The sequence below is a fragment of the Garra rufa genome, chromosome 3 (assembly GCF_049309525.1).
Source record: "Garra rufa chromosome 3, GarRuf1.0, whole genome shotgun sequence".
In the NCBI taxonomy this organism is placed as follows: Eukaryota; Metazoa; Chordata; class Actinopteri; order Cypriniformes; family Cyprinidae; genus Garra; species Garra rufa.
Genome location: NC_133363.1, coordinates 43,783,353 through 43,797,519, shown reverse-complemented (window position 1 = coordinate 43,797,519; position 14,167 = coordinate 43,783,353). Strand labels below are relative to the sequence as shown.

Sequence of the window (14,167 nt, the reverse complement as noted above, 5' to 3'; positions counted from 1 at the left end):
ACATAAGCCGCAGCTCCGCATGTGTTTCGACCCTCTATACCGCACACATCAATGGAGTGGCTCCAGCACAGCTACCGGAGCAGTTCGCGGACACTTTAGTTAATGCTTGCATTTATATGAGCCGCCCTGCGGTTTGCTGAAGCATTCCAGAAGTGGCTGTCCATGCTAGATGAATTAGACAAATCCCCCACCTCGCCCCTTCCCACCCGCCAACAATTAGAATTTCCGTAGGCGGGATTTATTTGCATGATATTCTAATGGACCGCATTGTGACATCGTAGCATCCGGAAACAAACTCTGAAGTCCAAAGGAGCCGTTATGCTTTAAAACATAATTTCAGCACTAAAGAAATGATAAACAAAACTAGTGGTGGGCCGTTATTAATGTACGGTGTTAACGTGCTGCGTTAACGTGAGACTCTTATCGGGCGATGAAAAAAAATATCGCCGTTAATCTATTCTCAAAGTTGGGTTGGGAGCTGGGTCTAAACTACGCAAGATATGATGACTTTCACCTTGATATTTTAGCGCGGATGACGTATACCTAGTCGAATTGCACTGTAGGGGGCGAGAACGAGTCTTCAACTTCTGTGAAATTACCACATCAAATGAGACGTGCAAACATGGATGCAGCTGTGAAGCCGCTTCAGGGCAGGTGCGTTGCTAGACCCTTTTTACTGGGGCACGTGAGTTATAATTTACTTTGATAATCCCGAAATAAAGACATTAAACTATATGCAACAACTGAATTGACGCTTCTAAAAGCAACGCAGTTTAATGGAAGACTATGCACGCAGAAATCCATGCCCGTGCGCGTCTGTGTATTTAATGGCAACACGCAAGTCGTGCAGCCTTTTGCGCAGAAGTACTTGGTTACACAAGTTTGTATAGGTAATTATGTTGTAAATGCAATTGTCAAGCAGTTTGTGATGCATTTTGGAAACAGGAGATGAGCGCCTGATCTAATGCGCCACCTGGCCCGTTCTACAAGACTTACTTTTAGTCATTATTTGGGTAGCACACATATTCTGAATGCCTTCATCAGAATTCAAATTAGCCATTTTAATCTAGATTAATTCCAAGATTTAATCTAGATTAATCTAGATGAAAAAAATTAATCTATGCCCACCCCTAATCAAAACCAAACAGATGTTTTTAAGGTAGGAGCTGTAAAGGCACAGCCCTATTCTGGAAAAAAGGGTGGGGAGCAGCAGCTAATTTGCATTTAAAGAGGGGTATTTTGAGCTGAAACATCACAGACACATCCTGGGGATACATGAGACTTATATTACATCTTGTCATTTAATATACTAGTCATAGAAAAGAGAGCTAGAGAAAAATGACAACTAATTTTCATCACAAACTGTGGGATTTTTTTTTTTTTTTTTATTGTCATCAGCACATTCAACACACTATTTGTCAATGTGTGACATGCGCATTTAATAAAAGTAATTTAGGGGGTTAAACCTCTAAATACAAAAATCACAACATTAGATGAAAACTGTATTTTAAAGAAAACAATACTTTTGCATTTTTGTACAGGTGTATATACAAAACAAAGGCAAAATACCTTAAACAAATAGGAAGAAATGGACTATTTCTACAGATCTACTGGAGAACTAGTTGAAGAGTGCTTGTGGATTAGAATCAAAAGACGACCACCGGTTAATCTGTTAAAAATGCAGGATGGAAAAATATACAGAGGAAAAACCCAAGTCTTTTAAACAAAAGGACGTTTTTCTTCAGTACAAACTGTGATCCACTCAAATGATTAGCATTACCAACAAATTAGCATATTATGGTGTGTGTATATCATACAAAACATTTGGTCATTTGTCAGTGAAAATATGACAACCTTAAAAGGGACTGTGTTACTGTGATACTCGTCTTAACATATACATAGAAAGATTAAGTACTCATGCCCCAAAACCAAAGCAAGAGAAAAATACAATACTGCCTTAGTGATGGACATTTAAAGAATAATTGGCAAATGAAAGAAAGAACATTCCAGGCCTCTGGACTAGCACACAGATAACACCACACGTTACACATGTCATAATAATAAACAGCTATAATTCATACGGAACCTTGATTAGGTCCCAAATCAATGCGTTTAATTGATGAGAGTGTAAGAAATTAATCTGCTAACCATTTAAGTGCCATAATACTTCTTTAACAGCCAACCAAAAGGTAGATATATAACCAGCACAAACAGTGGGATCGAGGATTGCTAAAAAGATATTCACAGAGAATAAAAATCAGGTCTCGAAAGCAATGGGAAGGGGGTTAAGAAGACATCAGGACGTGGGAGAGGCCAAACCAAGCGAATTTCAAACCCAACAAACAAAAAAACACGACAAAGTTCTGCATTTAAAGCATTTGCATGCAATTTTCGTTTTCAAAACATGATTATGCCGTTATTATTGCTTTCTGCTCAGTATTGTTTTGGAGAATTCTTCATTTACACACCTGACCCTGATGCTCGGAGAGGACAATTTCACAATATTTCACTTCTTTTTACACAAACAACTGTACTAGAACGCCGTCCCCTTGCAGTTACTGACACGTTCACTCTCCTCCTCAACTATAAAACGACAGTTTCCCTGAGCAGTCCCAAAATACCCTTTTATGAGGTCAGATATTTGATGGATTGTCTTTCACGGAACAGATACGAACAAGAATACTACAGGTAAAGCAGTGCCAGCCCTTACAAAAGACATTAAACACAGATGTCAGATCGGAACATCTTCACTAAGGTTATTGCTTGTTCTTGTTTGTAGGCTGCGTGCTAAATGCATTCAATTTGGTTCAAATGCGTGTTGAAGGGGCACAAAAAGGTTGACACAAAGATTCAACATCTTTTAAAAAACAAGCCTGTGTACACAGCTGCAAATTAAAGAAAGAAAAAAACAAGTGACCATTTTTATTCTCTCCTCTTCCCTGACGAGCTGCATTACTAGGTGCAAAAGACGTCTAGACGCATCTCAAAAAGGGTCAGTTAGGAACAACGCCAACCTCCTCCAATCCCTGTGACATTTAATACGAACCGCTAGAACCCTGGAATGTCAACACATGCCCCTCGTCTGTCAATCCTCTCTCCACTCGGCTCACTTTGACGGAAATCTAATTACAGAATCACTATGGCACAACAGGGCATCACACCACCGTCTAGACAACGCGAGCTGGCTTTAAAAGACAGAGATTTAACAAAACACAAACAAGTATTTCAGATCTCACAGATCTAAAATAACAGCATGTTCCTTCAATTTTTTTTTCACAAATTGAATTGAAATCGTTTATTGCTGGGAAAAACACAAAGTGCTACCTTTCGTTAGGTTCTATACATCACACATTGCATGATTTAACTAACCATATAACAAGTATATATGCACGTATTGGAGCTCACTGCCTCAGAATATGCAATCTGATCGCAAAAGTTTCAGTACGATTGATTCAGACCTCATAGTTTGAGTCCCATGTCATGCCTTGTCCACTGTCTTCTCCTGGGTCTGGGGCAGTGGTTTCGCCAAATGATGTCCCTGCTGAATGTGTGTATACTGGAAGAGGTCAGTAAAGGGCAGTGCTGTGACGTTAGCACCAACGTGGGCTGTTCATTGTGGCACCGGAGAAGAAAGACAGGGATTTCAGCTCTAGACGTTCATTTCCTGTCTTCGTCTTCCCCAGCCAGACAGCTCCTTACTGTTTATGGCCAGTAGAGGGCGCTGCTGGGGCAGTCAAATGCAGTGGGCGTTTCCACTGAGATCTCATGCAGTCAGAACAGGAGGCTGAAAGATAAAGCTGTGGCATGGAGGAATGCTCTGATGCACATTACAAGACATCACCAGTTTTTTTTTTTCATCGCATCTGAAGTTTCCGTTTCTTCAGATCGCCAGCCTTCTGGTGCACAACCAATGGGGCAAGTTCAAAGTGTGGCTGGACTCTGAGAAGTGCTTTGTGAGAATGAAGTGTACATGGGCTGAGGCTGAAGTGAGTTCTTGTCAGCATGTTAGTATTATCTCTCTCTCTCCATCGCTTTTTTTTCTGAATCTGTGCAGTATTAGGATCAAGAAGTCTCTATCAGGCCTCCTGAGGCAGAACCTGCTCAAAGTCTGAGCCAAACAGCTCTTTATAGAGTGGAGGAAAGCGTGTGTGGACCGTTTCTGGATAGAGAGCTCTGAATGTGCTCAGTTTCTCCATATGGCGACGACATAACATCCGAACGGTGGACACTTTACAGACAAGCTAAAAGAAGGGGATCAAAAATACAAGCAGAACATTAGAATTGGTTATTATTGACCACATAAGATTGTTTTTTTAAAGAAATTTGACTTCTAAAACAGTGACTGCAAACAAGAGTATATATACCTTTGTGAGAATTCCCTCATCCCTCTGGTTCTTCTGCAGGAGGTTTTGGAGGGCAATCTTGATCTTCTGCTGGAGTTTCTCCACTCTGGTTTTCTCCTGCAGCCAGGAGCGATCTACACACACATAAAGAGTTCAGCACAATTTAGCAAGAGTGGGTAAAACTCTGGTGAGCTTGACCAGGCTACTTTTATTTAATCAAAAATACAGCAAATAGAGTCATACTGTGAAATATTATTACAATTTAAAATAACTCTTTTCAGTTTTATTGTATTTTAAATGTAATTTACTCCTGTGATGTCATTACTCCAGTCTCACATGATTCTTCAGAAATCATTCTAATATGCTGATTTTATGCCTAAATTATCAATGCTGAATAGTTGTGTTGCTTACTATTTTTGTGAAAACCATGATACAGTTGAGGTCAAAAGTTTACACCCCCTTTTTAGAATCTTCAAAATGTTAATTATTTTACCAAAATAAGAGGGATCATACAAATGCATGTTATTGTTTATTTAGTACTGACCTGAATAAGATATTTCATATTATAAAAATGACCCTGTTCAAAAGTTTACATCCTTACATTCTTAATACTGTGATTTACCTGAAAGAACCACAGCTGTGTTTTTTGTTTAGTGATAGTTGTTCATGAGTTCCTTGTTTGTCTTAAACAGTTGCTGCCTGTCTTCAGAAAAATCCTTTGGTTTTCCAGCATTTTTGTGTATTTGAACTCTTTCCAACAATGACTGTATGAATTTGAGATTCATCTTTTCACACCAAGGACAACTGAGGGACTCATATGCAACTATTACAGAAGGCTCAAACGCTCATGGATGCTTCAGAAGGAAAAACGATGCATTAAGTGAAAACTTTTGAACAGAATAGAGATGTTTACATTTTTCTTATATCTAAATATCATATTTTATTCATTTAGTAGTGCCCTTCAGAGGTTACAGAGGATACTCACATGCTTCCCAGAATAAAATAAGTTAAATTTAGCCTGATCTCCAAATTGGCTCTTAATGTATGGTTTTTCCTTCTGGAGTATCAGTGAGTGTTTAATAGTTGCATATGAGTCCCTCAGTTGTCCTCAGTGTGAAAAGATAGATTTCAAAATCATACAGTCATTGTTGAAAAAATTCAAATACACATAAATGCTGGAAATCCAAAGAATTTATGGGACCTGAAGGATTTTTATGAAGAACAGCGGGCAGTTTAACTGCTCAGGACAAACAAGGGACTCATGAACAACTGTCACTAAACAAAAAAACACAGCTGTGGATTATTCAGGTAACAACACGGTATTAAGAATCAAGGGGATGTAAACTTTTGAACAGGGTCATTTTTGTAAATTCAACTATTATTTTCTGTTGTGGACTATTTGTAAACATCTTTTATGTGAAATTTCTTATTCAGGTAAGTACTAAAAAAACAATAACATGTATTTTATGTGATCCTCTTATTTTTGTAAAATAATTAACATTTTGCAGATTCTGAAAGGGGGGTGTAAACATTTGACCACAACTGTATTTATTTTCAGGATGTATTAATGAACAGAATAAAACAGCATTTATTTGAACTTCTATAGTATTCAAAATTGCATTTCTGAATCAAGTTGGCTACTTCAATTCCAATTTAGGAATTTAATTTAAATTTAGAATGCATTTTCAATTCAATTTTGAAAGGTGCACCACCCTTAAGTTCACCTAGATTTACTCACCGTTAAGCCATCCTAGGTGTATATGACTTTCTTCTTTCAGACGAATACAATCAGAGTTATATTAAAAACTGTCCTGGCTCTTTCAAGCTTTATAATAACAGTAAATGGCTGTTGGGATTTTGAAGCAAAATAAAGTGCATCCATTCATCATAAAAAGTACTCCACATGGCTCCAGGGGGTTAATTGTGATTGTGTAAGAAAAATATCCATATTTAAAATTTTATGAAACCATAATTTGCGTTGCGTTGCGTTACGTATGTGTATGCGTATGTCATCCAGCAGATGACGTAGAATGTAGGTGTACCATTACTATATACTTTGGTGAGAATATGCAAGGTTTGTTTACGGCATCAAAATCTCAAACACCATTCGCTGCCTTTATAATGCTTGGAAGAGCCAGGACATTTTTAATATAACTCTGATTGTACTCGTCTGAAAGAAGAAAGTCATAAACACCGTGGATGGGCTTGAGGGAGAGTAAATCATGGGGTAATTTTCATTTTCGGGTGAACTATCCCTTTAAACCCGCCCAACTCCTATCAATGAATCTCTCTGACAATGTCCTTATTTTTCTTTCCTCACCTGCAGACATCAGCACGTATGCTGAAAACAGGCCAATCTCATCTTCACTGAGCTGTAGAGTGTTCAAGCTCTTCGCAAACTCGAACACAGAGCTGATAAGATCATCACAGCCTAGAAAAGCATAAAAACAGTTGTTAATGCTCTGCATTTCTATTTGCCATTTCCTTTCCTTTAAAAGAGAAATCCAGCTCTTAATGCGCACCCAATGCTTTGAAGACCTCCGGCCCAGCGTATTTGCTGTCAAAAAAGACAGTGTTGTTGTGGGAGTTATATGCCCGACACATCCTCACGAACACAACTTCTAAAGAACCTGAGAAGCAGAAAAACACGCTCATTATTCAGTGGTTCTGCCACAGTTTGTCACTACACTGACGCCGTTATGTGAACTTGGATATGTTTAGAGGTTCATCTGAGGTGTACCTGCTTTGAGCAGCACGATCTGATCGTTCTGACAGAGCTCCATGAATCCATCAATTCGCTTGGCAAACTCAACCACATACTGCACAGCTTCAGTGACTTTAACCGCACACAGCTGCCACATGTCCTCCTGAGACTAGATGGTGCAGAGAGAGGGTCTGTTAGTACACATTCCTGATTATTCCCCTCAGGGATCAATCAAGTGCATCCATCCATCTTTCTGTACATCCATTTTCATACAACAACAAAAAGGAATGTGGGGGAAAACAATGAACTAATCAGTACAAACGTGTCCTGTTTTAAACTTCTTTTGCTTTATCAACACACACTCATAATACATTTAGTGGTGGTTGTGAAACAAATTTGAGACATTGAGATGATCTGTCTCATCTCACTCGAGATGGTAATACCATGTGCACACAGAGCCAAATAGACATAACCAAACACCTTCTTTTGGTACGCGTCCAGGTCGGTCTGTAAAACTGTCTGCCAGTTGCTGGGCTGTAGCTCTTCTCGAAGATACTGGCACGTCTCCATGTGAGACTTGCAGATGTTCTCTGACAGATGTTCTGTGTTAGAAACACACAAATAGAGTCAAACAGCTGGAGCTGACACACATTCCTGGGTTTGTGAAATGCACATCAGACATACTGAAGCTGTATATTATTGCCACATGCTTTCTAAAACAAAACCATTAAGACTCAATTTAGTCAAAAAGGAAAAAAGTCCTCCTGTGCTAGTCTTTGACTGGTCTGTGTTAATGAGGCACTTCGTACTAATGACATGTTAAATGGGCCATGGAGGTGAGTTCACAGACCCCTGCTGTTTCAAACCCCACAGCTGTCAATCATGCCAATAATGGCAGCATCCCGTATAATTATGTAAGGCAGCACTATATAATTTCATTTCATAATATTTTCTTTCTTTGCAATTACGTGCCAAATGATGCAAAAGTTACTAATAGCTAAAATATGATAAAAATACTACAAATATTCTGTCTTTAATACAATAAAAAAATATATATTTTTAAATCTATATTTGTGCAATTGATGATCATTTTATTATTCTTACCTAGGTCATTGTCAGGAGGTGAAGAGTCTCCATTGCTATAGCAACAATATTGATCTAAGCCAGAGTCCGAGCTGAGGTCGCACACAGGTTCTAGTTTAATGCCGTCCATATCTAGACCTGACTGGTCCGGAGAGGGCTGAATGTCCAGGTAAAATCCACCAATTGCTGAATCTGCTTTTCCCTCTTCTGGGGTCTGACCGTTCACGTATCCACTGAGGTCATCGGGGAGCTCTGTGATGCCATTGGTGGACAGGGCGTAAGAGGGTGTGAGTGGCTCCGCCTCTCCAGGAGTTTGAGGTTCCCGCCCCTTCTCTGTGTCATCACCCACTTTTTCCTCCTGTTGCTGTTGACGGTGCTTCTGAACCTCTGCAAACAGACTGTCCCTCTGCTTCTTAGACATCCGACCGAACTTCACAGCTGTGAGTGAACACACAAACATGATGAAAACCATTGGTTTATCATTAATGACATTAATAACATACCATAAGTTTCAAAGTATGGGTAACACTTTAGAGTAAAGGGGTAGTTCACTCAAAAATGAAAACCTGTAAGACCTTTGTTCGTCTTCAGAACACAAATTAAGATATTTTTGATGAAATCCAAGAGCTTTCTGACCCTGCATTGGCAGCAACACAACTGACACATTCAAGGCCCAGAAAGGTAGTAAGAACATTAAAATAGTCCATGTGACATCAGTCTGTGCTGTCTAGCTTTCAGATTTCATCCAAAAATGAATGAAAGGTCTTACGTGTTTGGAACGACATAAGGGTGAGTAATTAATGACAGAATTTTCATTTTTGGGTAAACCAACCCTTTAACTAGTAAATAGCCAAAATCTTTATAAAGGACTGAACTACTACTGAAAGCACTGTGAAAGACAACTAAAATGAATTACAAAATATTTGAATAAATCTAAACATAGCATATGCCACTGCTTAAAAGCATCAAAGTTCATGGCAAGTGTCTCTACGGAAAAAAATAGATTTTTGCATTTAAAGGGGTTGTATGATGCGAATTTCATGTTTTCCTTTGTCTTTGGAGTGTTACAAGCTGTTCATACATATATAAGATCTGTAAAGTTGCAAAGATTAAAGTCTCAAACTCAGAGATATTCTTTAAAAAGTTAAAGGAGAAGTTCACTTCCAGAACAAAAATTTACAGATAATGTACTCACCGCCTTATCACCTAAGAGAAGTTCATGTCTTTTTTTCTTCAGTCGTAAAGAAATTATGTTTTTGAGGAAAACATTTTAGGATTTTTCTCCATATAGTGGACTTCTATGGTGCCCCGAGTTTGAACTTCCAAAATGCAGTTTAAATGCGGCTTCAAACGATTCCAAATGCGGTTGTAAACGATTCCAGCCGAGGACGAAGGGTCTCATTTATTATTATTTTTTATTATAATTTATATATTTTTAACTTCAAATGCTCATCTTGTCTTGCTCTGCCTGAACTCTCTCTTTTTTTCCGGTTCAAGAGTTAGGGTATGTCGAAAAACTCTCATTTTATTTTATCTCTCAACAAAAATAATTTTAAAATCATCCTACATCGCTGCAGAAGTACCGACTCAAAGTGAACATGCAAGGAAGATGAAAAACTCTTAACAAAAAAGGTAAAATAGCAATGTAGGGCGATTTTGAAGTTGATGGAGAAAATGAGATGGGAGCTTTTTGACATACCCTGTTTAACTATCTTGAACCAAAAAAAAACAGACAGAGCAAGACAAGACGAGCATTTGAGGTTAAAAAATATATAAATTGTAATTCAAAAAATAAGTAAATAACCAATCGTTTCACTAGACAAGACCCTTCTTCCTCGGCTGTGATAGTTTACACTGGATTTGAGATTGTTTGAAGCCGCATTTAAACTGCATTTTGGAAGTTCAAACTCAGGACACCATAGAAGTCCAATATATGGAGAAAAATCCTGAAATGTTTTCCTCAGAAAACATAATTTCTTTACGACTGAAGAAAGAAAGACATTAACATCTTGGATGACAAGGGGGTGAGTACATTATCTGTATCCTTTTTTGTGAAGTGAACTTCTCCTTTAAGACTCAACCACGCCTTCAAACAATGGCTCATTCAAACACGCCCCCACAACTCTAAGTCAAGGTGTGGGAAGATTTGCATAACACCACCCAAATGTATATGCAAAGAAAGAAGGTGTAACTTTTATTCTTGCTGTAGTATTGTTGCAGCCACTGCCATGTTGTGGAGACACTGTGTGTTCGTTGTGTGAAAGTACTTTGTTTGGCCTTCCAAATGAGTGCACAACTCGAAATTTTCAAAAAGATGAGCTTTATAAAAATGTACATGTTTCAATAAGGCAGGGCAGAGAGGAGCAACAATAATGTACAGTATGCAGAAAATAATGTGTTTTTGAACCTCAAACTGTGAAAACATTGCATTACACCAAATACACAAAATAATGTTCTTTTTAGCAACTTTAAACTTTAGACTCCTTTAAAACCCTACTGTCATACACTATACATTTCAGGAGAATTAGACCAGCAGCCACATGCACATCATTCAGACTGCTGTGAGAGTTTGAGAGCCTACCATCTCTTGACATGCCCACTGCTAAGCATTTCTGCAGGCGACAGTGCTGGCAGCGGTTTCTGCTGGTACGGTCGATCAGACAGCTTTTCTGCCGAGGACAAGAATATGACACAGTGCCCTGCTGACTCCTCCTGAAGAAACCCTGAGAGAGAGAGAACACAACAATAGGTCACCTCTAGCTTGCATCATTGCAGCACATTTCAGATTGATTTATTAACTCTTTAATTAATACAGTAACTAAATAACACGTGTCTTTCACTATGACTGTGGACAGTTGCACATTTCCATGCAAATAAGGACTTTTAAAGGAATAGGTCATGAAATGCGCATTTTTATGCCTCTCTTTTCAGTGCAGTGGTGCGTTATGGGAGCTCCAAATGAACTCATACGCATGAAGAATACATGAAGTGTAAATGCCTCTAGAGCACTCTAGTGAGCACATTCACCTTCTGTGGTGGTTCGTGCCACACTCAGACAAGTATATATAAGGCTTTTAATGTGCATTTTGACTGCAAAGCAGTCTGTTTCTATTTTACTCTTTTTTTTTGTAAATGGGGAAACTTTTGGCCACTACAACATGACTGTAAGTGAAAAATTTGGGACAAAAATATATCATGCTATTTGTAAATTAAATAATAATAATAATAATAATAATAATAATAATAATAATAATAATCTACACTACTATTCAAGTTTAGGGTTAGAGATCTTTAGAACAGAAATTAAGATATTTTTGATGAAATCCCAGAGCTTTCTGACCCTCCATAGACAGCAAGGGTCGTTCCACATTCAAGGCCCAGAAAGGTACCAAGAACATCGACAAAATAGTCCATGTGTCATCAGTGGTTCAACTGTAATTTTATGAAGCTATGAGAATACGGTTTTTGCGCCAAAAAAATAAATAAATAAATAACGACTTTATATAACATTTGTTCTATTAGCAGTTTGTCACCCTAGCACCATATTGGAGAGTATTACAGTTGAACCACTGATATGGAATATTTTATCCATGTTCCTGGTACCTTTTTTTTGGACCGTAAATGTGAAAGGACCATTGCGGTCTATAGAGGGTCAGAGAGATCTCGGATTTCATCAAAAGTAGCTAATTTGTGTTCTGAAGATAAACAAATGTCTTATGGGGATGGAACAACAAAAGAGTGAGTAATTAATCCTAACTACTCCAAACTAACCCTTTAATGCTCTTATGAAAAAGCTACATTTTCAGCAACATTAATCCAGATTTCAGTGTCACACGATCCTTTAGAAATCATTCTAATATGCTGATTTGATTCTCAAGAAATATTATCAATGTTTGAAACATTTGTGCATTTGTGTTTTAAAACAACTGCATTTGTTTGAGTAAGAAATCTTCTGTAACATTATGTTACTTTAGATTCATTTAATGCATCCTTCCTAAGTAAAACTATAAAAAAAACTGACCCCAAGCTTTTGAATGGTAGTATATAATATAAAAATGATTATGATCATGATTATGAAAGCCATAATTAAACATTTTTAAACAAACTGTTTGATGCATTGGCATCTTACTGACAAGTTAGATAACTATTCACTTTTTTTTGTCTTACCTTGCATCCCTCACAGGTGATAACACCATAATGAATCCCTGACGATTTATCTCCACAGATTTTACAGGGAATACTCTCAATCTGAGCTACAAAGAGACAGAAACACACTTTCAGCAAAAAGATCGCATTTGTCTTTGCTACAATACTTTCTCCTATGTCAGCTTAACATGCAAAGACAGCTTTAATTAAGACATTTGTTAGCAATTTTCCTCTAGAACATTCTGATGCTTTTAACATTTTTCTGTTTGTTTGAGCGGCCCAACCAGGCAAACATAGCAACACTGGCTCAACCAATGGCACGAGTTCGGGCCTGTTGGTCCAAACAACCAAAATAGGGCAGCGTGCTTGGGAAACTTATTTGGAAAAAGTTACAGTATTATTTAATGCTGCAGAAAAGACCAAACGCAGGTCTTTGAATATAGACAAACTATTGTCAATCTCAAATCAATAGGACACATTGATAAAACATAAAACTGTTTGACAAAGCACATCTGTTTTTGCCCTTTAAAAACACTCTTTTCTTCCTTCAAATTGGTCAGCAGTGACCATAATCAAATCAAGACTAATTCTACCATTCCTGACCTTTAAGTTTGTTAATGCAGAGAGTACAAGGCCTGAGGTTTGTTGTGCAAAGTGTAACCTCAGGCTTTAGCTAGCAGAACAATGGTAAAAACATTTTTATAAAAAAATGATTCGTGGCAGTACGACTTCATTTATTCAAGCAGAAAAAATTGCTATGACTGTCGAAATCACCCACGGGACTGACATCATCTGTAAGTACAATCTGCTCTTCTAACATCCAACATTCATTTGGGTAACTACAATGTGACAATGCCATCCTCCCTCAAGCCACGAGCTCGCTTCACGACAACGCTGCGGCGCATTTCGCTAAATATCAAAGTCAAAATGCACTTCTAGTTGGAGATGGCGTCTGCGTGTGCTGGATTGCATGCCGTAGTCGTGCACGAGCCCCTCAGCGGCTCGGCTGCGGTTGGTTTTGGAAGAGCACGCAGAGATGGTGTGTGAGGCTGTTGAGAGGGGTGCTGGGGGAATAGAGCAGGAGGAAAAATCCATTTAGAGAAGAGCGATGCAGTCGTTCCGGCAGCCCTGAGGCGCATACAGTACAGGATGAAAAAGTAAAACGCATCTCATCACCATCAGAGCGCTCTCTTTTTCTCCCTTTCTCTCGGCCATATACGCTCAGATTCGTGTTTTTTTGAGCTGCGGACTCTAATGCAAAGGCATCGGAGCAGTTTGAGAATGACTATTTTCTCATGATTACAGAAAGGGCTAATCCCCTTTGGTTCTGCATGCCGTATTCATTAAGAGCATCCTCACACTCTCTCTCATTAGATATGTAAAACCAATCGGCAGTAATTAGTTACTCCCAAGCACAAGACGCTAATCTGGTCTGAATTATGGATTAATACATCAAAGGCACATTCTCCCAGAGCTGCCGCTGAAGTCTTGCAGCAGTAGGTACCGCTGTTCGTGCTCTGATGCAAGAGCGCGGCTTATAGAGCTGCTATTTCAGACTACAGAAAGGGAGCGTTCATGAGGGCCATATACAGATGAGGATTGTGAACGCATGAATTCTGCACAACAATACAAGGGTTTGTGTATAGAGATTCGATTGTGGTGGATTATTCTTAGCGACTGATTAGTTTGGTGACCATTTTTGGGAACACTTCAACCATGAACACGAGGAGGAAATGCCCTTGTACATCTTCCAAAAGTCAAAAGTCTAAAAATGAATATATACACACACACACACACACACACACACACACAAATACATTATATTATTAGTAATATTAATTACTTATATTGCATTGCATAATGCAACTGCCTATATAAAAAATATTCTATA

At 38.4% G+C, this 14,167-nt stretch overlaps 1 protein-coding gene across 3 annotated transcripts in view; it reads right to left on the bottom strand.

The window, feature by feature from the left end:
* Nucleotides 1–1,365: 1,365 nt before the first annotated feature.
* The window catches only part of rorab (RAR-related orphan receptor A, paralog b), a 49,384-nt gene continuing 36,582 nt past the window's right edge, over nt 1,366–14,167 (bottom strand). For all 3 annotated transcript variants that reach the window (XM_073836214.1, XM_073836215.1, XM_073836216.1), the window contains 9 exons: nt 12,298–12,383; nt 10,712–10,853; nt 8,152–8,568; nt 7,528–7,649; nt 7,084–7,216; nt 6,866–6,973; nt 6,664–6,774; nt 4,365–4,477; nt 1,366–4,241 (listed from right to left, as the gene is read on the bottom strand). In XM_073836214.1, coding sequence (XP_073692315.1) covers nt 4,077–4,241; nt 4,365–4,477; nt 6,664–6,774; nt 6,866–6,973; nt 7,084–7,216; nt 7,528–7,649; nt 8,152–8,568; nt 10,712–10,853; nt 12,298–12,383 — 1,397 coding nt within the window. In that variant the 3' untranslated portion in view covers nt 1,366–4,076. The remainder of the gene's footprint in view (nt 4,242–4,364; nt 4,478–6,663; nt 6,775–6,865; nt 6,974–7,083; nt 7,217–7,527; nt 7,650–8,151; nt 8,569–10,711; nt 10,854–12,297; nt 12,384–14,167) is intronic.